This window comes from Rhipicephalus sanguineus, unplaced genomic scaffold, assembly GCF_013339695.2.
Source record: "Rhipicephalus sanguineus isolate Rsan-2018 unplaced genomic scaffold, BIME_Rsan_1.4 Seq734, whole genome shotgun sequence".
In the NCBI taxonomy this organism is placed as follows: Eukaryota; Metazoa; Arthropoda; class Arachnida; order Ixodida; family Ixodidae; genus Rhipicephalus; species Rhipicephalus sanguineus.
Genome location: NW_023615870.1, coordinates 14,513 through 38,296, shown reverse-complemented (window position 1 = coordinate 38,296; position 23,784 = coordinate 14,513). Strand labels below are relative to the sequence as shown.

The window sequence follows — 23,784 nt, the reverse complement described above, 5'->3', positions numbered from 1 at the left end:
GCGTTTGATGAGGTATCTAAGGCTTTCGACTTAATATAATATACGATGTTAATTCTTCTGCCGGGGTGGATATAAAGCAGTGATGGAAGAAGAAGAAGAGGAAGAAGAAAAAGAAGAAGAAAAAGAAGAAGAAGAAGCGATACTTTCGCCTTTTACATAAAATATAATATACGACGTTAATTCTTAGTTATTTGTTCATGCGCATGAACTGGTAATAATTCAAGACAGCCTACAACCAGCTCAGAAGCATGTCTAAACGTCATCTTCTTCAGACACACTTCTGAGAGTTTAGGCGCAACCTGCACTGCGAGCGTGCGTTATTTGCTAAAGGCTCATCATCATCGTCATTAACTGTTCCAGAGAGGTCCAGCACAGCTGCGCCCAGACTGAGCCGCAGACCACGAGGGAGACGGGTATCCAGGGAAGCCGCTGCTGCGACGCCGAGGTATTTTAACTCTGCGTTTATACAGTGCCTGAGCGCGTTTTGCGAGCTGGGAAATTCAGTTAGCGTGTAATATTCAGAGAGGGCCACACGGCGCCGTTCCTTCCGCCAGTTGACCGAGAAGGCTTAAGTTGGAGACACTGCACCCCCCAAGAAGGCCCAGCCGGTCGTTTGCATTGTAGCAGAGGTAAATATTGTATAGCTATACTTCGCGTAAACTATAGAGGTCGCTACATATTTATTTAGTACAGCAGTGGTTCCAACCTCTTTAGAGAGATTTCGACAGCAGTGCTTCACCTATCCTTGGCGCTTGTCAAGCACCTGTCACCGACAGTTGGCGACATAGACGTCTCTTGCTCTGACGTCTTTGCTCTGCCGAGAAATGTAATTTATTATTGCTGACAAGGACAGCTCTGCGGACACTTCTTGTGGAATACCGGTCGTGATTGCGCCATGACCTTATTTATCATGTCGGGCATCCATACAGCTACCAAGTTATTCCTGTTTGCATGCTACAAAACAATTTTATAGATGACCTTGCCGACTAATCAAGCGATTTCTCCATACTGACAATGACCACTGCGCAGGTGCAAGCGTCGCCGCAAGGCGTGCCTGCTGTGGAGGCCAGGGCGTACGATTGGCCGTCCCTCGCAACGTTCATGCGGCAGGCCTACCCCAGAATGATGCAGGAGCTTGAGAATTCTTCGCGCAGCAGCAGGGCCTTCCGTGGCTACAGGCTGCTGGCCGACACTTGCGAAGGCAGCGAGTCCCGGCTGTATCGCGACATCACTTTTCCCCGAGAGGTTGGTGCGAGTTTTATCGGGCAAGCATCACAGCATTGCGGGTAACTCAACCTTGGATGGAAGGTGCTCGTACAGCACAGCCTTTCCCTGTGCGCACATCGAGCGAATTCGCAGTTGTGACGTTGGTGATGTTGTCACAAGAAAATTGAGCAAAATGGCCGACTATAACGAGCTACCTCTAAGCGAAAGCGTGCGGTTGAGCTGCAACTTAACATTTGGTAATATTGGTCATAAACCTTTCTCATATTAGTGATATGACTGATATACTTTTCTTTTTCAGCTGAAGTATCTCCTTATCTTAAAGCAAATGATGAAAGCAGTTTGTAAAACGTGTCGGCATCATCGTGCTATGGTCTTGGTTGATAAAATTGAACTTTGAGTATCCTCACGAATTATCCGTGTGCCTGTGATCCTCGGTCATGTTTGGCTCACGAATTGTGTACTTCTTTACAGCTTCACTGCACGGATTCCTCCTGGAACTCCACTGGATCCGTCATAGCACTTTCATATCCTTTTGATAATGCCAATCAGTAGCGCGTCAGAGGGAGGTCGGTCAATCGTGTACCGTAAGCACAGGACTACGTGCAGTTCGCGGCCTGCACATTTCTCTCGGTATTGCTCATTCTTGCCTTGCAAGTCCAGTGCGATTCTCGATCGTGATCGTGACGATTTCTCTTCAGGTCACACGAGAGGCCAACATGGAAGAAAATGACGAGCTTTTCATCCATTTGCCTATGATAGAACTACAGTAAAACCTCAGTGATACGAACACGGCCCGTACGAATTTCGGGGTGATACGAATTTTCCTGTGGTCCCGGCCAAGTCCCATTAGCCTGCAGTGTAATGTAGTACGGTTGTTGCGAACCGAATTTCACCCTGCGACGTTTGATACGAACGTACACTATAGCGCAGACGTAGTACAGGTGCTGCCCGCGCTGTCGCGGAAACCACGTGCGGTCGCGGAAATAGCGAGTTTTAGTATAGCGGATAACAGCAAACGCAAGGATTTAGCGTTAGCGTTAGCGTTGCGTGCTCCTAACCGCGCATGAGCAGAACGTAAACGTAGCCCGAGCTCTTACGTACGAACGCTATTTCTGGAATATAGCGTTCAACGCTAACGCACGCAAGAGATCCCGTACGTAGGGCAAGATGGCGGTGCCTGTTGAAGTTAGAGCCGTCCACTTCGAATCTTTGTAGCCGTCGTCCTGCATTATTAAACTCATTCATTCCCTAGTAATGATCGTATTTGATTTATATTTGAGTAATGAGGCTTCGCCAACCGTGTGCCGCCGATAAAAGAGCTCCGTTTTTGAGATACAAAGTGGATTTGCGCTGCAGAAGGCTTAGCAAGATTTGTTGGCAAGGTTCGCTCATGTTTGCTGTAGCAGCGCAGAGATGGCGACGCTCTCTTTAGTCGCCTCTTTCCAAGATACGGCCACAAGTCAAGCAGATACATGTCAGGCGTCGTTTCCCTTCATGCCTTTCGCGGCAGTGCATGAATGTGACGCGTGATGCGTCCCAGCTTAAAAAGGCCAGGTAATAGGGGTCTTGAAGAATTCTCGAACGCGGCATGTCGACAGAAACCAATGTGTCAGAACTCAACACTTCTGCAAACGCGACATGGAGACGCAACAGTGGTGACTTTGGATCAGCTCGACTCGGTGGCGCTTTTGTGGATTCTACAGTGCATTTGGTGGTTTTATGTCTAGATGGCACTGTATGTGCTTGCGTTAGCGTTAGCGGGAATGCCTTCCGCTGTACTAAAAGACCACCAGTTGACACGCAGTGCGTTCCGTTTTAGCGTTAGCGTTGAGACGCACGCTAACGCTTACGTAAGCGTTTCCCGCTATACTAAAACTCGCTAATACTGGCTGCGCGACCATCGGCGGTGCATCGTTGCCTCCGAAATTGTGCGCGCAAATCTTGGAGACTTAAATGCGCTTTCGTGTTCAGATTACAGATGGCGTTGACGTGGTGCTTCTTTTTCTCTCTCTCTCTTTTTCTTTTAAACGCGTCGACGCGTGCTGCTGTGCTCGAGGCAGCAGCGTCGTTGTAGTACTTTGTTAACACGTGCCTGCTACGTCGATGCAAGCCATGTCCACGCAATCAGGCGTCCTATGAAAGGGGGACGAGGATCCCAAAAGGCGAAGTGGACGTTCCTGGTCTTGGCAAAGGCGCTAGGCCTCGCTACGTACGCGCACACCTGCCAACTCCGATTTGCACTGGAGACTACCGAATTTTTAGCAAACCTCCCACTTGTGTGAGCACGGCCATAATTCTTCCGAAAAACAACCCCCACACCACCGCGATAATAAAATAACAGCAACAATGTACAGTGGTTCTAAAATTTTCTGGCGTTCATCTATCGCGGGCCAAACGCTTCTTAGGTCACTTTCGCCGCAGTACTCCGTTGTCATGCGGAAACGTGTACTAAGATTAGCAAGGGGTTACTAGCGATCAGGGGTCACAACACATCTGGTTCATTAATTACACACGCGGTATATTTGTAAGTACAAGTATAATAGCTGACATCAAAACACTTCAATGGCAATAGTTCAGAGCTGTTCATGACGCCGCTGCGACCCTGAGAAACAATAAATCAAAACACATGCCAACCTTCATTTTTCGCATACTTTTTTGCCATGTCTTCAGGTGATACGAGTTTCGGGTGATACGAATATTTTTGGTGACCCTGCGAGATTCGTATCGCCGAGGTTTTACTGTAGTTTGTTCATGCGATGAGAAGTATTGTTCGAGTTTTAAAAAAATGTTCAAGAAACGGAATTGGCAGCCATTAATTTATGTAGTCAAATGCGCTTTTACCGAGCTGTACTATTTGTTTGCCGAATGTCGCTTCTTTATATTTCCGTGCGAGTAGTGGATCTGTGCAGATATGTATATGCATAACGTTGTACGCGCCTGCTCTAAGTAAAGTCGAACCCTGTGCTATGCGGGATGAGCTCAGAAACAAACGATTGAACAAACAAGCAAAAAGTAATAAAAAAGGAAGTATTTGTAGTCAAAATTGACCCGTGTATACTGGAGCAAAATGAAGTACGGAAGTTACGGTACACATGCGTGAGAGTGAGCGGTTTAGGTGCGTGTTTTGAAGTGTGTAACGTTCAGCTAACTTTCTGAAGCCGCTTTGTTGAGCTATGGTAGCCGCTCGTGTCTGCCGTATTTAAATGTACTTACATTCATTGAACTTATGAAATGTCACCTTCGAGTTTACGCTCGGCCATTTTTTTTTTTAATCTATGAACAAGATGTTCTAGTTAGAAGTGCACAGCGCTAGAAGACGAATCATTTTAAAAGAAAAAAAAAAGAAATGGGAATAATTAACACGGTGTTTCAGTCTATAGCTATGAATATTACAATATTAGTCCTCGTTTGTTCAAAGAATGCCGAGGAAGAGAAATTACTGATATTGTGGCCTCAACTAGTATAATGTGCTATATTGATAAAAAAGCCAGAGCTGCGTCTTGCTTTCTCGCTTTCTCCGGCGTCAATTCGTACTGTCAAATTTATTCGGCTATGTGTCAACATCCATTATGGTCCCAGTGAACTGACTGACCTATCGGAGCCTTCCGATACAAGCAATGGTGTCTAACGTCCCGAACCAGCGCAGTCGGTTTCTAGTGCCGCCGTATATGTTGTCGAAAGCTCCGGACTTATTTTGACCTCCTGAAGTTCTTTAACATTGCACCTAAACAATGGTGCACGAGTGTTTGCGCACTTCTTTCCCACGGGGATGTTGTCACGGTGACCTACTATCGAACTGGTCACCTAATTCGCAGTAACAAAAAGATACGCACTGGCGAGTTCTCTGTTACGTAGTACTTGGAGGATAACAGATGAACGCGAGGTGTCGCTGGAGCCAACGTTTTGGTAAGCGGCCTAGTCTTCTTCAGTGCTGCGACTGCCTACCTTAGCGCGTGTATTATGTGTGTGCTTCGTACCCTCTCCCCGAACCCAAGCAAAAGAGGAGGAGAGGGCATGTGCGAAGATCGGGGTGGGGGTGGGGGCGAGGAGGGGCCGGCGTGCCGAACTGGGTCAGTCAAAAGGAGAGAGAAAGCAGTTAGTAAACAAAAGCGAGAGAGAGAGGGAGAGAGAGCGAGGGGTGATGGTGGTAATATCCATAAGATGGTGGGTTCGCGTCGAAAGGGTAGAAGTGGAGGTAGGTGTTTCGTTCGCTAAATCATGGTTGTCAAAAGTAAGCAGCACTTGACAATGATAATTTCACGGTGGTAAGTACCACGCAGCATGCGACGAAGCGGAAAATCATAGGCGCAACATCAAGATATGGGAATACAGTAGAATGGGTCAGAGAACGAACAGTTGTAGTCGATGTTCTAGTCGATATGAAGCGAAAAGAATGTAGCCGGGCTCGCCGCATAATGCGTAGAACAGAAAACAGGTGGTCAGCTAAAGCAGCGGAATGGATACAAGAGATGAGAAACGCAGCCGAGGTCGGCCGAGAGTTGGATAGGGTGATGAACTTAAGTTCTGAGGCATAAAATGGAATCGGCTCGCCCTGAAAAGGTTGAATTCCAGATCAGTTGGAGCGGCCTTCGTACCGCAGTGGACATAGAACGAGCTGAGGATGGTGATACCAGTGTACTGTGCTCTGCTGTGAAACTTTGGTCACCAACTTTCCTGACATGGGGTGTCGATTGCACGTTTGCAGACGCTGCCTTCCCCTTCCCTCATAGACGCGCCTTTAAAAAAAAAAGTTACCATTGAATGGCCCGTTTCCAAGGATTATGGGGACTTCTAATTATTGCACGGAGTCTCTCAAAAGAACGGATATCTCTGACGACAGCAGAAACAATGCGACAGCTTTTGGTCCGGAACGCAGCGGAAGATTTTAGCGTCGGCTGGAGGGCAAAGACAAGTTCTAAGTATTTTTTTTTACTAGTTGCAGATGTTCTTTGAAATTCATATGCTAATTATAGATGCTTTTTAATTAACGCCCGGAGTTCGGCATAAGACATAAGATTTAACGACGCGCATTGAAAACGAACCCCCCCCCCCCCAAGGCATAACCATTGTGTCACTTGGTTTCACGTCAATTTCACATCTCAGTTTCCACAGTCTTGTCTATGCTGTGCTGACGTCATCGGAATTTTCGTAAGTGTCAGCTTAATATTATTCGTAGGAAATAAACTTAGTCGACGCGCTTCTCACGTGAAGCCAAAAGTGCGTCTGGGCATTTTTCCTTTCTTCCGGACATCCTTGCTCTCTGTTAGTTTCAGCGTTTTTACTTGAAACACGTGTACAAAGTGTGTCGACATGTTTCTTTTGTGACTCTGACATGTTCTCGTACTCATTCAGAATGGAACCCGGAGGGTGAAAAGACGGATTTCAATACGGCTCTTTCTTCGGAATCATCGGCACAGACTGCAGCGGCCACATTTTACTCCTAATTTAAGAGCAACAATTAAAAGCAAGTCCGTAAAAGAAAGAAAGAAACGGCCTCATGTGAATTTCAAAATAAGTGAGAAAGAGAAACAAATAATGGTGCCTCGGGTGTTCAAGTGTGGCGACTATGTAACCCACAAGAGGGCGTAGAAAAAAAGTCAAATTCTTATTCTCTCAGGCTAAGACAATGCAGTTGAGATTCCATGCTCGATGAGCAACATAACGTGTGCCGACAGAGCGTGTATTTTGGGCAAGCTTACTTGTCTAACCAAACCAACAGTGGTGCCACGGCGTTGCGCCGCTAAGCACAAGTTCGCGGGCTCGATTCCCTGCCACGATTACCTCACTTCGATGGGCGCCAAATGCAAAAGCGCCCGTGTGCTTAGATTTAGGTGCACGTTATAGAAGTGGTCCAGGGGCCCATTTCAGAAAACTTCTCTTTTGTAAATGCGTTTTCCAATTGGTCAGTCGGCTTTGCTAATGATATGTCCGGGACCGTGATTGGCTGAAATATGTTCTTAGGAAAATTTTTAGCGTAAGACGTTTTTGTGAATACGGGTCCAGATTAATCCCGAGCCCTCCGCTCCGGCGCGTCTCACAATCGTATCGCACTGGCGCGTAAAACTCCAGAACTTAATTTCCTACCACAACTGTCTACTTCAGTTGGATGCGAACCGGGGCCCGTTTTCACATTAGGCACCAGGGCTAGCGTTGTTCGTAAGAGCGGTTTGAAGTGAATCCGAATGCTGCACATAATTCTAGCAATGGCGGCTGCCCAGTGACACGTAGGCAGGCCCGTAGCCAGGAATTTTTGTCGGGGGGGGGGGGGGGGGCACTTGCTGAAAGCCTTGACTGTTTGTGAAAAACGCCTATTTTCATTATTTATTTTCGGTAAAACACCATGTATCATATAAAAATTTCGGGGGGGGGGGGGGGGGGGGGGCTTCCCACTGGCTACGGGCCTGCACGTAGATAACTTATATATGAACACATTTGGTACCAGGTTTCTGGCGTAGCCTAGCCAGGGCGAGTTTGTTAAGAAATATTTAAAAACTTTTTCATGCTCACTTCTACACATAGCTTTCATGTCAAAACGCACAGACGGCAGCAAGCAGGCACCAAAATTTAGATGCGACTTCAGCGACGAATTTGCAAGCAGCTTCGCGATGACCCTACGAACCATGATTCATGGATGTTCTCGAGCCGCGTATACAGATTGTTTCTGAGTGAGTCTGTTGTTTCGTAAACATCGAGAAGGAATAGCCTGATTCATGTCGGAGAAGCAAACTTGTGCAACTAACATATTCGGGGCAAACTCACGGAGGTTCACCGCAGTGCGAAGCCCGCCATTGCATGCCTGCTTAACTGTGCAACTAATGCGGCGAACGTTATTTTGCTGTTCGTTACAGTTAATGCTTGGCCCGGCGCTTGGCTTACGTGATTTTTGCGCACACCGCAAGTCATTTAGCAAAGTGTTCAGCTGTTTGTTCACTAAGATACATGGCTACACTACAGGGGCGTAGCCAAGGGGGGGGGGGGGGTGGTTGGGGGGTTCAAACCCCCCCCCCCGAAATTTTTCAGTTTTGCTTGCGTATATAGGCACGCACACATACAAACGCACGCACGAACATACATAAAGTATGGTTGAACCCCCCCCCCCCCCCGAAAAAAATTTCTGGCTACGCCCCTGCTACACTAGTTCAGTGCGTTCAGTATGGTCGAAGAAGACGAGGTTTATTTGAGAGCGCAATTCTCTATGGAATGTTGCCCGTTTCTCTGTTTAACTTTTTACGAATGTTCGCAGCTTGTTGCACGTCTACTTTATAGTCAATTCTGCCAACTACCTTATAACTATGCGAACGAACCTTTATAGTGTAATAATGGACAGATTAACTTGTTCAGCAACGGCCTCATAACGAAAAATAAATTATGATCGTGGCTAAAATACATCCATAGCGTCTCGTCAGTCCGCACTCTATACGTACTCGCGTTTCCTGGTTTTGTATCTCATATCGCGCATCGTACACAGTGACGTCCTCCTTGACAATGGCTTCTAGCACATGTGGAGCCGCTAATCACGAAGAATGGTGCACACACGAAGCCGGGGTGCTCCTCTGGAATCCGCATCGACCATCGAACATTTCCAACCAAAACGGCGGTTTTCTCACCACTGACAGCTGTGTCACCTCCGTCGCTTTTCACCCCCAGAGGGCGTCGGTTTTGGTGGCAGGCACGGTGCACGGTGAGTAGGTGCATCGATCCCGTTTCATATTTCGCGTCTTCTCCGTGCAAGCCAGTTCGATTCGCGTGAGGCGATGAAGGGGGCGCTATAATGCAGTCGACACCGTGACATCTGATATGTTTCCATTTCATACACATCGAGTCTTTTATGCGAAAGCCAAACATACCGCATGGCGTATGTGTATTTCAGAAATAGCAGCCCAATGTAGACAGCCTTGTCTCGAAAGAGTATAGCGGACACGCCTTTTCTTCATTTATGGTCATTTCTTTGTCGCGTATATAGGAGTAGGGTCGCCAAAGTTATGAGAGCGCGATTCTCCTATCATTGCGCAATGTTTCTTCAATGGCAGTGATGGAGATTTAGTTTTCTTTTCGGCAATACGCAGTCGTATCATAAACATAAATACTGGGGCACTGCGACGGCGCGGTTTATGATGAAACTTTGTGTCATATGCACGTTGCCCAGTAAAAGTACTTACTCCATGCGTGTGCGAAGCTGGGGTGATTGATTTTGGGGTCACCGTGGCCAGCAGTGCAAACAACGGTTAGAAGACTTCTCACGCCGTCGCAAACTCATGTTTTCCATTGGCTTCCCTGGAATACTATATTCTGCTAGAGAAAAGTGTCGAATATATATGCTGCAGGAGACATCCTGCTCTGGGACATGCAAAACGCAAGCGATCAGTGGGCCTCGTCTCCAACAGTGATGCATGACAATCACCGAGACTTGGTCAAGTGCACTGACTGGATCGGACACGCTCAAGAATCGAACTGCGTAAGTTGTGAGGAGGAGCATGAAATTAATATTTATTCATTTAGCCCCGATTTTATAGACCCCGTGATACGTGATCGAAATGCTAAGTAGCACAAGACTCATAATAAGATCGGTGCTCGTAACAGGAACTATACTGATAAGTTTATGACGTAGGCGGCCAAGCCACGCCCCCTCCCCTCTCTTTTTCACACACCATAAGATGTACTTCACGGCGCCACGTCTTCGATATAGGGATACTGGTTCCTGGTTGGAAACACGTGCTGTGCGGTTATCGCTACATATAAGTCCGGGCCGGAGAAGAGGCAGGTTAGAGGGGAAGCTCATGGGAGAGTGGCCTTTCAGGTGCGCCTTGTACTCTTAAATGGTGCCAGCTAAAAAGAATCGACTTCAATTGCTTAGAGAAAAAAAGAAAACTGGCTATATCGGACTCACAAGAATAGGCACGAAGTCCACTTAACGCTTTGCTTATGCAACGACAATGTGTCACGGATTGTGGCAACAATTTTTGCGTTTTGTTTTTGTGTGTTTCGATCCTCTCAAGCTGCTGAGCTGTGGGTTGGACGGCCTGGTTATCCAATGGAGGTACGATTCCCGAAAGAGTCACCTAGAAGCCATCAACTACTTCTTAGTGCTTGCCGAAAACGTACGACTCCACAAACAGATTCCCAGCGGAGCAAGCGGCGCACATGTCGGAGGTAAGTCGGTGTTTTCTTCAATCACCAAGTGTTTTGAGCTAGTAGTGCACGCATCTACATGTCGTTCGTCGCGATACAATCCGCGACCGTGCTTACGTACTCGTTTAAATTTCCCGTTACCTTGGTTACTCAGTAGTAAAACGCGAAAACAGGCAATTCTTCGGCAACGTAATGGGACACAGATGGTCAGTGTCCTATTGCCCCCTCCACCTGCTCTCCTCCTCTCTCGGAAAAACTAGCGTTGTGTATCCGTATTATACTTCTTATTAGCGTATGCCCGGACACTTCCGCAAATGGATCGGGTTAGCTCACCTTGAAGATCTTGAAGAAGACGCTTCAACGTCTCGGGCGAGTACTTGTGTCCTGCGGGAAGCATCTTCATCTCACAAGCATGCATGTGTGGCTTGGAGTTGAAGGCCTTATATGTATATACGTAAATACATCAATGTTAATTGTACTATAGTACACCAGCTTTTTCGGAGAATCGAGGTGACTTGGCTGCGAAAGTTGTCTTCTCCTAATAATCTGCGACTATTTTCGTGTTACTAATTCTGACGAACTTTTTACGTTGATTGCCAACAGCGCACGAGAGGCGCCCTCGATGTTGCTGTCATTTCGCTCTAGAAAATAAAACTTTTTATGGCGCTAGCACCCAATGATATGGTTTTCAATGAGCAGAGCGTTGGCACGAATGGCACGAAACCCCTATAAAAAATAAAAACTCATATAAAAAGGAGGGAACGGTGCGAGTTAAGAGTTGTACAGGATACATATGATATCGGAGCATAAGTTGATTTATGATAAGGACCAATTAAGTCAGCTAACTGTCCGGATAATTCATGAAAATTGTTTGAATGAGTTCACTTTAAAACGGCTTTGCTTTTGAACAGTTCGGATCGTTGCGGCAGATGTCGGAGCAGATCTCAAACACGCGCTTCTTTCTACGTGGCTTCTGCGATCCGCTTCAGCAGCACGACGGCGAGCTGCCGGAGTTGATCGCAAACACCACGCAGTTAAGCGCAGCTCAACTCGTCGAGTGCACTTAAATTACTTGAACAAGTTCATTGAAAGATCAGACTGTTTTCTTGTGGTTATGAGCCATCAAGATGACACGTGCCCACTACAGAATTATTTTTTTTTTCACTCGAAAGTCTACCCAAGTGAACAGAAATTTCACCAAACGCTAGTGGCTAGCACCATAAAAGACACTTAAATGGAACATTAAGGTCGCCTAAAGATTTTTTTCTTCAATCTAGGGCACCTAGTTGCCTCGAAAGTCTGGTTCGTAATAGTCAAAGGTCACGATATCCCCGGACGTCAAAGTAAAAATAAGGGGGGGGGGGACTGCTTTAATTCCGAGTTTTTGGTACAACAGGACCCTGCTGCATTATTTTTCGAGACGGAAAAAATGGCTCTATGAGCGTATATACGGTCATTAGGAACGTCTTAGCAGTGTGTGTGTACTTCCAGCGGTGTACTTACGCGTTCAGCTGCTCGCAAGGAGAGTGCTCCATTAAGTGATTGAGCTGCGTAGGTTGAAGCAGTGTGTAATCTCTGAAGCGTTACAAGTAGATTACAGTGGAAGCAATAGCAACTGCCGCGTGCACGTGGACGTCGACTTGTTGCTTTCTCAGTGCTGGGATCCAAGAGCATGCGATCTTTGACTCATCGCATCGCTTTTGGCCTCCATCACCCACTGCCCACTAGGCTATGGGTGAAACGCTCCTTGACGCAACACTGTCGAGTATACGTCGTCCCTTTTACTCCACAAACGTTTGAAGAGGGCCCGTGTTTGTTGCGAGTTAAGCGGAGGAATGCTCATGATGAAGGGGACGTAGACGACAGTAAATAAACAGTGGACACTAGATCGCTCTGTCATTTACTTCTTGAATGACGCACCAATCAACGCGTTCTTTATCAGTATTATCTGTCTGAAGTTAGTCCCCTCTGCAGCAGCGCCCATTGAGCATAAGGGCTATGCATCCTTCTTGACAGACAAGAGAACAAATATAAAAACACCGTGAGATACTATCGAAATTATATTTATAATATGAAGAGCGAAGAATAAAAAAAATTACACCATCTCCCACTAAAGGGAACCATGTGGGGATGCGAAGCAGCGTATGGGTCGACTTAAAGTTCCGTTCATCACGGGCACCTCGCCCGATGTTACCGCGTCCTTGCAAGCGGAGCACACCACGAGTTCGCTGTAGTTGCTGTTGCTGTTACTCGTCCCGAACTCTTGTTGGAGCACGCCACGCGAGTTCATCGCCACGCCACGCGGGAGCACGTGGGTTAATCGCGCGCCTGCAGAATATCGTCAATATCGTTCCCCGACGCCATCACGTGATTGCTGAGAGATTGTAAGGGGGGGGGGAGGACACAGTGTCTTACCCAGCCCCTTACACAGGCCCGAACGCGCTAGCGCGTGCCAGCATACATGGTTCCCGAGCGGACGGTCGCCAATGGAAGGACGGACACAGCCCCGAGCAAAAGCCGCTTCGCATCTAAAAGACGGGGTGGAAAAAAGGAAAGGCGAGGAAACACGAAGTAAACCTAATTGCCGCAACACATGAGTCATGTGTTGCGGCAATGAGGTTTACTTCGTGTTTCCTCGCCTCGTCGAAAAGGTGGTAGAGTCATGTGACATGACTCTAGCACCTATTCGTGACGGACAAGGCAAACACGAAGTAACTGCCTCCAAGAGTTCTTTGCTCATTGGTCCCTGTCATGGCTGAATTTCCATTTTTTCCTTCTTGCGTCAATTTTCGTTCATTGCCTTTATATTTTCTGTTATCACGGTCGCGTCCGTTTTCCTCTTGCTCTGCACCTCGTCTTTCGTTTTATCTTTTAAATGAGGCAAGCAAGAACACCTTATCCCCTCTTTTGCTGCCAAATTACTCACTCACTGCCGTACGAACCGTCTTCACTGGTCACACATGACAAAAAAAAAAAAAAATTGGCTCAAAGCGTGCACTAAGCCGCGCAAAGCTCGATACACGGCGAAGCTGAGCGTTCTCATGCTTATTTAGTGCTCTGTCTAGGCAGAACTTGGCTGTATCGAGGTTTAACGTGGCTTGGACTTGGCTGTAACGTTGTTGAATTTTTGCTCTAACTTGGTTTGAACTGTTGCTTGAGCTTGGCTGTAGCGGGGTTGAACTTTGGCTTTACGGCGCATGAGAGCGAGAAGCTTCTGGCTATGGCCAGTCTTCGTCGTTCGAGTAGAAGAGCCGGACGGCATCGGGCGCCTTCCATCGTCGTTGGCGTACGCCTTCCATCGTTTCGGGGCTTTCTTGAAGCCGCCGTTGGCTTACCCGCTACCTATAGTATTCTGTCGTTCTACGTACTCGGGGTCTTCGGCTCGCCGCCGTCGAATCGCAGTCGTTTGTTGTTGGGCTAAGTGTTGCCTTCTTCATTTTCAGTGGACCAGTGGTGAGCAGTGCGATTTACCTAATTTCTGTGGCACATACCCGTTTATGATGATGACAGTTTTTTGGTTCGTAGGATAAGGAACGATTTACTATAAACAGCTTCGCTGTTAAAACTCCTCACTGCATCATGCTTTCCCTACTAGTATAACGTTATGACGGTACAGTTCTGGTCAACACATTATAGCTTGCTTTGTACTTTTTAAACTACAGAACTGAAACGAATTTTCTTCGTTCTCCACTCGTGCCCAACTATGAGAATTGTGGCTGCCGTACTGCTAAGCGCGCTCGTGCGCCGCAGCCCAATGTACTCAGCACATGGTCAAGGCGAGTGACGCCAACTATCAGGAGACCGGCGCCTGCCGGGCATCGAGCTCCTCGAGCGACTTGAGGCGTAATCGACTAATCCGACAGAGCCGCCGGAAGAAATGCAGCGGATTAAGAAAAACAAGACCGTTCAACCGCCTTCGGCCGCCAGTCTTCCTTAGCGCCGCACCCGTCTGTTTCCATCAACGTCACGTTGGAAAACTCGCGTCCGCGGAGAAAACAAGTTGGACAGGGCGTCCAGTAAACGCGCTCCACGATCTAAGCCTGTGCTCGAAAGAGAGCGTACACCCGCTTGCAGGGAGTTATTTGTAGAACATTTCAGATGGGCGAGACGACGGCAGCTGCTATTTTGCATCTCGCGAAGAGCACTCGCGTATTCTCTCTCGTTTCTCTTTCAGTTACGTCGCTTGCCAAGAACAATTTCGACGACGAGGTCTTCGTGATGGGAACTGAAGGAGGCGGAGTTCTTCAGGGATCGCTCAGTCTGTCGAGGCCGATAGCACGTAAGACTTTTCACATCATGTATGCCATTCCAAAGCGGCATATGCCTTCCAGAAGCAGTAACCTGGATTCCCCGAGAGAACTATAGTGTTGTTGTGCGCGTAAGCTAATTTTGCGTGTGCAACATCTGCCTTCAGTACTGAGTGTTTGCGGACGATGTGAAAACAATGAGGAAACGTACTTCTGAAAAGTGGAAACGGCGTTCTAAAGCTAAAGCCGGCCGGCCGCCGCCATCTCGCTAGAGGAATCGAACCGATTAACGTTGTATAGAATATGGCGGAGAACAGAAAGCGATTTGTTTTTTCTAGCTATCACAAGGCGTTTTCTTCTGGCGTCTAGGTAAAACATAAAGCGTTGTCTTCTAGCTTCCAGCGGCTTTAACAATTGCGATTTTGTCATATACATTCTAAGAAAAAAAGGTTCCTTTGGCTCTTTTATGTGAGTCCTGACTTGCCACATACATGACTTTCTTTAAAAAGACACGCGAACTCTCTTTAGAGGTCATTATACTCTCGCCAAAGAGTTCTGGAACTCAAAAGAGAGTTAGTGTGTTTCTTTGAAGAAAGTCATATTCGTGCCATGTCAGGACTCACCCAAAAGGGTAACACACTTTTTTTTTCTTGTAGTGTAGATAATACTCGAGGTGTCTGTATCACCAGTTTTATCACGAATTCTGAATTTCATGGTAAACTGCATGAAACATCCTGATACCGGTAATCAGTAAATAATATTTAGCCAACAACAACCACCTGTTATTTTGCAGTTAGCCTATGACTTACACTAGTATATCAATTAAAAGCCGCTGAACCGAAATAGGTCTGCAGCTTGTGGCGGCACGCTTCAAGGGTGAAGTACGTACGTAGGAAAACGCTGGCTTCACCATTGCTGGTGAGAATCAGTGGGGGCTGCCAGAAAAGTAATCTTCTTTTTAAACCTCCTGACTAGAACAAATGTGGAAGTAAATTAATGGCGCCGCAGGTCCGAGTCATCAGCTCGAAAGAAAAGTGCCTGGGGTTTGGTTGGACTATGCTGCTATAGCCGCCATGAGGCTGCTTTGAGGACGCTCGGAAATTTCTTCGTAAATTCGTGAGTGCGTGTGCGAGGGACTAAGTCTCTACAAAAAAATTACGCTTGGCTTCAACGAAAAGGTCCTTGTCTTCTGATGCCATACAGTGAACTACCGTGACTGCTTCTTCCCATGTTTGAAGTGGTGAGTAGTCGTTGAACAAGCTGGGGCCAACGTTTGTACAAGAGGGCTGGTCTTCGTCAAGGCGTTCTTCAGGTCTCCTTGGCAAAATGTTGGCTCAAGCGACACTCCTTGTTCGACGACTTCTTAGCCTTCGTCTTCCTTAAAACAGCATGTAGTCTTGTCTGGATCCCACTATATTTGTCATTTGTATATTCAGAAACGCATATACTGTATATGTTACATATACTTTTAAATTATTTATCGCTCGGCTTATCTTCTCTGGCTACAGATTGGTGTTCTTGTTCAGGCCTTCGCATGCAAACATAAATCCATTACCGGGTGAAAATATTGTTAGCGCCGTAAGCAGGTTGCCAAGACGCAGGTGTCCTGAAAACAAATTATTTTATTCAGTGGAAGCTGTCGCGCAATAATTCTTGAAGTCGCCCCGGAGGGCGTTTTGACCCACCCATCCACCCACCGCATTCTGTTTGATATACCTACCGCATCTGATGTATCAAGTTCATTCGATATATGATGAGGAAAGAGCGAACGCACTGATTCGCTACAACCTAATTCGTTCTAGTTTTCCCCTCCTTCGTCCCACTAGATTTACTTTCATTATGATATGGGGCACCTAAATTCGAAGTCTGCGGGCTGACACATACACTGACGTTAGTTACAGTATTGGCCTGTCCGTGAAGTTGATCAGTGATGCGGTTGGTATCGAGGACTGAGGTGCTATGCTGGATGGCCCGAGCTTCTCGTGAACACGAGTTTGCTCCGAGCTCGCACTACTGTGCGAGCTCGGAAGACAGTGCGGAGCGCGCGAAAGCAGCGTTGTGAAAAACTGCTACAAAACGCGCATGTCGTCACAAACGCATGTGCGAACGCATCAGTGCCGCCACTCAGCCAACACTTCAACAGTGCAGCAACGCCAGTGTGACTGTCGCACTATCTCTTTGCCAACTGAACATCGCGCCTCCCATAGGCGTGTTCGTGAGCGTTTGTCCTCTTTCGCTCAAGTTCTTTCGTTCCACTGCAGCATGGAAATGTCCACTCTCGAAGGCTAAAGGGCGCACACGCAGCAGTCTCGTGCAGCTCGTTTCGCTTCTTTCGAATATTACAGATAAATAAATGGACAGGTTACTGCTACTTACATTACACGTTTGACGATTTTTCTGCAGTAACGAATCGGTAGAAACAATGTCTCCACAAGCAGGTAAATAGTATAAATAGTAACATTTCTCGCCGCAAATGCCACCATGGGCACTTGCTTCATGACTGTGAGTGGTACGTCGTGAGCGCGGTGAAAATGAATACGACACATCGTAGCCACGTGATATAATTTTTACTTCATCGTGCGTGTGTGCATAGTCTGTGCGATTAAACTCATAGATGAATCGTGCCGCTCACTGGCGTTGCGGCGTAAGCACTGCTCCTCGGCAAGAGCAAATGCGGTGGGCAGACCTGATCTTCGCCGCGGGCGTCTGTCAATCAAACTGATTGACGCGCGAACTCGGGTACAAACTCGTTGATTCGAAAAGAACCCAGTTCAACTCGTGACTGCCATAGTGCTGGTGTGCCTGTCAAGCGTTTCATGCGGTGGACGCTAAGCAGCAGCTTCTTTGCATATAAAATAATTTGGCCAACTTGCACTACTTGTGCAAGGCCGGAGCCATCGGAGGAGCTTGTGATCACCAAGCTTCTTCCATTTTTTACGTGGCTCGTCTATTCAGTCTGCGCAGTCTGCTTCAAAGTGAAGACCACGTCACTTCGGTCTCAGTTTCGAGGCTATTAATGATGTAGGTCTTATTTAACACGATATTGAATAGTTCTGTCACAATTGGTGATCTTTTATTTACACGACATTCATTACTCATGTTTAATTAGCAAGACTTTAATTAGTATGCAGCTAATCAGCACAATCGTAATTAGCATCACATTGGTGAGTAAGGTTCTAATTCGCTTGGTTTTAAATAGCGCGCCCATAATTAGCGTCGTATTAGTGTGGTCTTAATTAGATAAGTTTAAACTTTACACGGCTTCATTAGCATAATCTTAGATGTGACTTAATTAGCTCGGTCCTAGCATGACCTGGCTTAATTAGCTTGGTCATAGCATGTCTTGACTTAATTAGCTAGGTATACCGCCCAGCCAATTAGCCAATCAGCCGGGCGCACGTGCTCGGGGAGCGAGCACACGATAAATGAGAGAACGAAGAGGGTGCGCGCTGAGGAACGCACTAGAATGTACAGGCCGACCATGATGATCACACACGTGGCCTCGACGATTAGCTCCGGCCGCGGTGTTGTAAAGCGCTCGGCCGGAGCTAATCTCAGAGTCCACGGTGCTGATTATTCTAAGGGATACTTAGTGCAGATATTAAGCACCTGAAAATAAATTTAAATAGCCCGTACCTCTAAAAAATATCGTTAGTAAACGTTTCTGACACTTGTCTTGCATGGGTACACTTCTGCACTGAGTGGAACGACAAACAAATTAAAGAAGACGCCTGTGGTTTGAAGGCACCACCCAACTTTGCCGACCGCCCTTGACGTGACGCCGCGTTCTATCGTAACCAATCGAACGCAGCGCGCGCTGAGGGAAGGATTTGACCTTTTCGTACTGGTAGCTCGTTCAAAAGAGAGTGTCGCCAGAGCTCCGAAACATTTCGAGTTTCGCCAAACTCGGGCCATCCTGCACATCACCCCTGGAATCGAACTTTAGCGAACCAACACGTTCACGTCTTCGAAAGACTGCGATGACGTGCAGGTAACGTTATTTATTTATTTATTTATTTATTTATTTATTTATTTATTTATTTATTTATTTATTTATTTATAGGTCCCGAAGGTCCCGCTTGGCAACGTTACAAAGTTATGGACGGATAAATGATCGCCTGCCAGTTTAGCTAGCGTGACAGGTTCGCGATTACAGCGATTTCGGGAAAAAAGTGCATACGTTCCAACCTGCAGGCGTCTACAGCAAAAAAGAAGGGAGAGAGAGCGAGAGAGAGACCGCTGAAAGGTATAGTAGTATGGACAAGCACAGGATAAGCTAGCTACATTCTACATTCGGAATGGCCAAGGTGAGAAATACGGGGACGTGGAGTTATGTGTCCGTTACCTGGTGGCAATTAATAAAAGAATCTAAGAGGAGTTACTTAATGGAAATGCGTGACGCTTGGGCAGATATGCAACGCTGCATTTTAAGGATACAGATGCTTAAGCGCAAACGGTATTCGTTGAGTATAAATCGTGTCGCAGGGCTGAGTACGGCCTCAAGTGTGCTGTAGAAGTTTGCTTGATGAGGATCAAATGCAGTACAAGCGTATTGGAGTTTTGGTCGAATGAAAGTTTTATAGGCCAGTAACCTCACAGCGGAGGGTGCTAGGGATGAATTACGGGGCGAGTAGGCAAGCAAACGGTTTGCAGACATTATTATGCGGATGACGTGTTGAGTCCAGGTTGTTCGCGACAAATGGAGAAACCTAAGCATAAACACAGTAGACTTCAGTTCGACTTGCGTTATAAAACAGTTATCTTGGAAATACAAGGAAAAAGTAGTTTCTTTGACGATGGAAGGAAATTAATCACGTCTTATTTGCGTTCAAGGACATTAGCGAGCCATTTCATCATTTCTCTATTCGGAAAAGGTCATCCTGGAGAGTATGGGCATCAGACTTTTGTGGCCTTACACATTACGCATTCATCTGCAAAAAGCGGCTGTTACACGAGACGCTAGACGGAAAGAGACTTTGCGGCACGCCAGTAATTACTGGGGATAGGGTACGTGAGTGTGAATTGGCGAAAACAAATTGTTTGCAGTTGGTAAGAAGGCCTCGAATCAAACCAAGAACAGTCGGATTAAGATGAGGTGCGAAAGATAGTGCAAAAGGCGCGCGTGTGAGAAACTTTACCGCACGCATTCTCAAAGCCTAAAGAAACAAAAAAGGTTGATGGGACATTATGGTCAAAATAAGAATGTAGACAGAAAAAAAAGGCAGTTGTGTGCGTCAAGACTGTTACGTAAGGAAACTGCTCGGCTAACAGTTGGGCGGGCCTTCGTTGGCGTAGACAGGCTTTATAACATGTCTGAGCGTTCATTAGATTTTGTGCTTATGCATCAAGTAAAAAAAAGCTTTAGCAAAGCGTTTCTTACAGTGCGCTACGCTCAGATTTCATGCTTTGAGAAGTTGCAGGGAAGCCGCCATGGTGGTTTAGTAGTTATGGTGCTCGACTGCTGACCCGAAGGTCGCGGGATCGAATCCCAGCTGCAGCGGCCGCATTTTTGATGGTGGCGAAAATGCTTGAGGCCCGTATATTTTGATTTAGGTGTAGGTGCACGTTAAGGAACCCCGGTGGTCGAAATTTCTGGAACCGTCCACTACGGCGTCCCTCATCATATCGTGGCTTTGGGATGGTAAACCCCCAACATATTAAGCTGCAGGCAAATACTGATTCCGCACTTCGATAAGACGCGAGCGAAGCACTGACAGCTTATGTGCAAATATTGTTGGGGTATTACGTTCCACAACCACGATATGGTTATGAAATCTGGGGTTCTTTAACTAACGTACATGCACCTAAATAAGCACGAGTGACTCTAGCAGTTTGTCTTTATTGAAATGCGGATGCCGCGGCCGGGACTCGATCCCACGACCTTTGGGTCAGTAGTCGAGCACCATAACCAGAGATCAACGCGGCGGGTGACAAAGTACTCCTAGGTGACAAACAATGAGATACTTATTCAAAGTAGCCTGCGCCAGACAGTGGAATTCTGTCACATTCACTTGGTTACTTGCATGGCAACCTGGCACTGCAACAATCACTGCATATACTGTCGTCGTATTTCTCGGAATTGCTGCTAAAAGAAAATTAATTTCTTTTGACACTTCATTGTTGCCGCTCTTTAAGTTCTTTTTTTTTCGATTTGGAACATGCACCAACTGTAGCAGCTTCCTTGACAGCTCCTTGGTGTTCACGTGGCTTGATATTGGTTATAAAATTTGTTTTCATTTCGATGAATACCTGAGTGACGAGTCTAGTGTTTGCCCCGTCGATTCTTGGTTTCTCTTGTCATGCAGCTCAACCTCCCAAATTCCAGGCTCTCAGCTGTATGCAAAAAAAGAAGAAAAAAAAAACATTGTATTCCGACAAGCACAAAAGGCCGCATTTCTTTGTGTGTTTTAGGAAGGTGTTCTATACAAGGAATGCTGAAACGTTTTTTTTTTGTTTGTTTCTTCTGCTTCGTTACAGCCGTAGTCGATGGACACGCGTCGCTAGAGCGCACCTACAGCTGTCCCGTCGTGGCAAGATTCCCTCCCCACCGTGGTCACACGCTGGACGTCCACTCGTCTCCCTTCGAAAGGAATGTGTTTGCGTCAGGAGGCATCGACAGAGAAGTCAAGGTGTACAGCCTGCTACAGGTAATCCTACCTGGGATGCTATGCAGGATGGCCCGAGTTTGGCGGAACTCGGAATCCCTAATAACGAACTAATAGTACGAAAAGGTCAAATCCAGCCCTCAGCGCGCGCCGCGTTCCATTGGTTACGATGGAACGATGCGTTACATCAAGGGCGGTTGCCAATGGTGGGTGGCGTCTTCAAAGCAGCGGCATCTTTCACTTGTTTGTCGTTCCACTGAGTGCAGAAGTGCACCCATGTAAGAAAAGTGTCAGAAATTTTTAGTAACCATATTTTTTTGGAGGTACGGACTGTTTAAATTGATCTTCAAGTGTTTAATGCTTGCACTAAATATGCTTCAGAATAATTAGTGCCGTAGCCTCCTAGATTAGCTCCGGCCGAACGCCTTTCAGCAGCGCGCGGCCGCACCTAATCGCCGAGGCCACATGTGATCATCGTGATTGGCCTCCATACCTCTAGCGCGTTGCTCGGCCGGCGCGCGCGCTCTTCGTCCTCTTCATCTTCTGATCACTCCCCCAACACGTGCGCCCGGCTGATCAGCTAATTAGCTAGGCGCTAGACCTAACTAAAAAACCAAGACATGCTATGACCAAGCTAATTAAGCCAAGTCATGCTAAGAGCGAGCTTATTAAGCCACGTCTTGCTAAGAACATGCCGATTAGGACCATGCTAATTAAGATCACACTAATGAAGCCGTGTCATGCTAAGGCCGGGCTAATTAAAACGATGCTAATTAAGACATGCTATTCACGACCAAGCTAATCAAGACCTTGTTAACTCAGTGTTAAGACTATGCTAATTAAAACCATACTGATTCAGACAAGTCTATTCAAAACCATGTTAACTGGGACTGACTAATTAAGATAAAGTTAATTAATGCCATGAAAATTGATACCGAGCTGACGCGGTTGTCACTCCGAAGCAGACTGAGCAGACCGAGCTGACTGAGCTGACGTTCGGCCACGTAAAAAGCTGGAAGTAACTGCTAATTAGCGCCCACCACATGAAACGCTTGACAGTCACACTGGCACTATGACAGTCCCGAGTTCAACTGGGGCCTTCTCAGAATCAACAAGTTTGAAGCCGAGCTCGCGTGCCAAGCAGTTTGGTTGACAGGCGCCCACGGCAAGGCTCGGGCCCGCCCACGGCAAGGTTCGAGCCCGCCCACCACGTTTGCTCTTGCCGAGTTGCAGTACTCACGTTGCAGCGCGAGTACTATACGAGCTCATAGCTGCACGATTCAGCTATGAGTTGCGACGTAACTTCATAAGATTTGACGTAACACATAATAATCGACGTAATATTCGATTGAAATGAAACAAGCTATACGAAAGTGCGTGTGCGCCCTTGTTGCCTTCAAGTGGAAATGTCCATGCTCCAGGTGGAACGAAAGAACTTGAACGAAAGAGAATAACCGCCCACGAACACGCCTGTGGGGAGGCGCGATGTTAAGTTGGCAAAGAGATAGTGCGACAGTCACGCTGACGTTGCTGCACTGTTAAAATGTTGACTGAGTGGCGGCGCTGACGCGTTCGCACGCGGTGCTCCTTTGAAAAACCCCCGCAAATTGGCGCACACGCGTTTGCGACTATACACTGTAACCACTTTACACCCGTATGGGTGTAACTTGGTGTCTATAACTCACACCCTTACACCCCAAAAAATAGTGTACCAAGCAGGATTACACCTATACAATGGGTGTAATTTCAAACTTTCACCCAATGGGTGTGGTTGGGTGTAAAAGCATATTACACCCAAATGCGAAAAAAGGGTGAGGGTGTAAAAGCACATTACACCCAAACGAGAAAAAGGGCGTTAGGGTGTTTATGCACAATTACAACCCAAACACCCAGGCAAAAATTTCCATAATTCGAGTGGTTCCCCCCTCCCAGTTGGCTCCCACTGAAACGCTAGAAAGCTTACCCTTTAGCTAGTCCTTTCCCAGGGCGCATGACCTATTATAGTGGCTCCTGCCACAGAGGGACAATCCTGGCAGCAGCACTGATTTTATGGTGCATATGAAGCACGGCATATATGGCCCTTACATATACAGTGCAATCGTGACTGAATACAAATCATCACTTAAAATGTGTTGACACATATTGCAAGATGTTCATACAATTACCCAATAGTACAAAATAAAGTCAAGCTTTAATAAACACAGAGCTCGTACATCCGAGACAATTCCTACGATACTCAATGACCTTTCTCGAGTGTGCATAGCGGCCTCGTGTATGCCGCAAGCAAGGAGCACAAATGACATGGAGCACAAATGACCAAGGCGTTTGTGTCAAATATGACGCAAGGGCGTTATTTCCACTTCATAATGGGGAATTCAATTTAACATGCTTCATTGTAACACAGCCGTATAGTGCAATATGGGTCTTAGAACAAGCGACACCCGTGCGAAGTGGGTGTGTAATAGATAAAAACGCCCTCGAAAAGGTAGCAGTTACAGAGAGAAGCACAAATGAACCTTCTTCCCTGTCAGCCCCCTTGGGGCACTACAGGCACCTGGTCCCTTTGGGGCGCACCC

General features: G+C 46.9%; 1 protein-coding gene and 1 long non-coding RNA gene across 2 annotated transcripts; both read left to right on the top strand.

Annotated features, from left to right (window-relative positions):
- The first annotated feature begins 358 nt into the window (after positions 1-358).
- LOC119378208 (uncharacterized) lies at positions 359-1,753 on the top strand. The gene is made up of 3 exons (XR_005180956.2): positions 359-445; positions 1,030-1,245; positions 1,699-1,753. It is a non-coding gene; the product is annotated as an uncharacterized LOC119378208 (long non-coding RNA).
- Positions 1,754-8,731: 6,978 nt separating this feature from the next.
- Positions 8,732-21,250, top strand: LOC119378207 (cytoplasmic dynein 2 intermediate chain 2-like; the record flags this gene model as incomplete). Its single annotated transcript, XM_049411723.1, has 5 exons — positions 8,732-8,908; positions 9,552-9,682; positions 10,224-10,377; positions 14,531-14,635; positions 21,081-21,250. Coding segments are annotated over exons 2-5 (540 nt in total), but the record flags the coding sequence as incomplete, so codon positions are not given.
- Between the last annotated feature and the right edge of the window lie 2,534 nt (positions 21,251-23,784).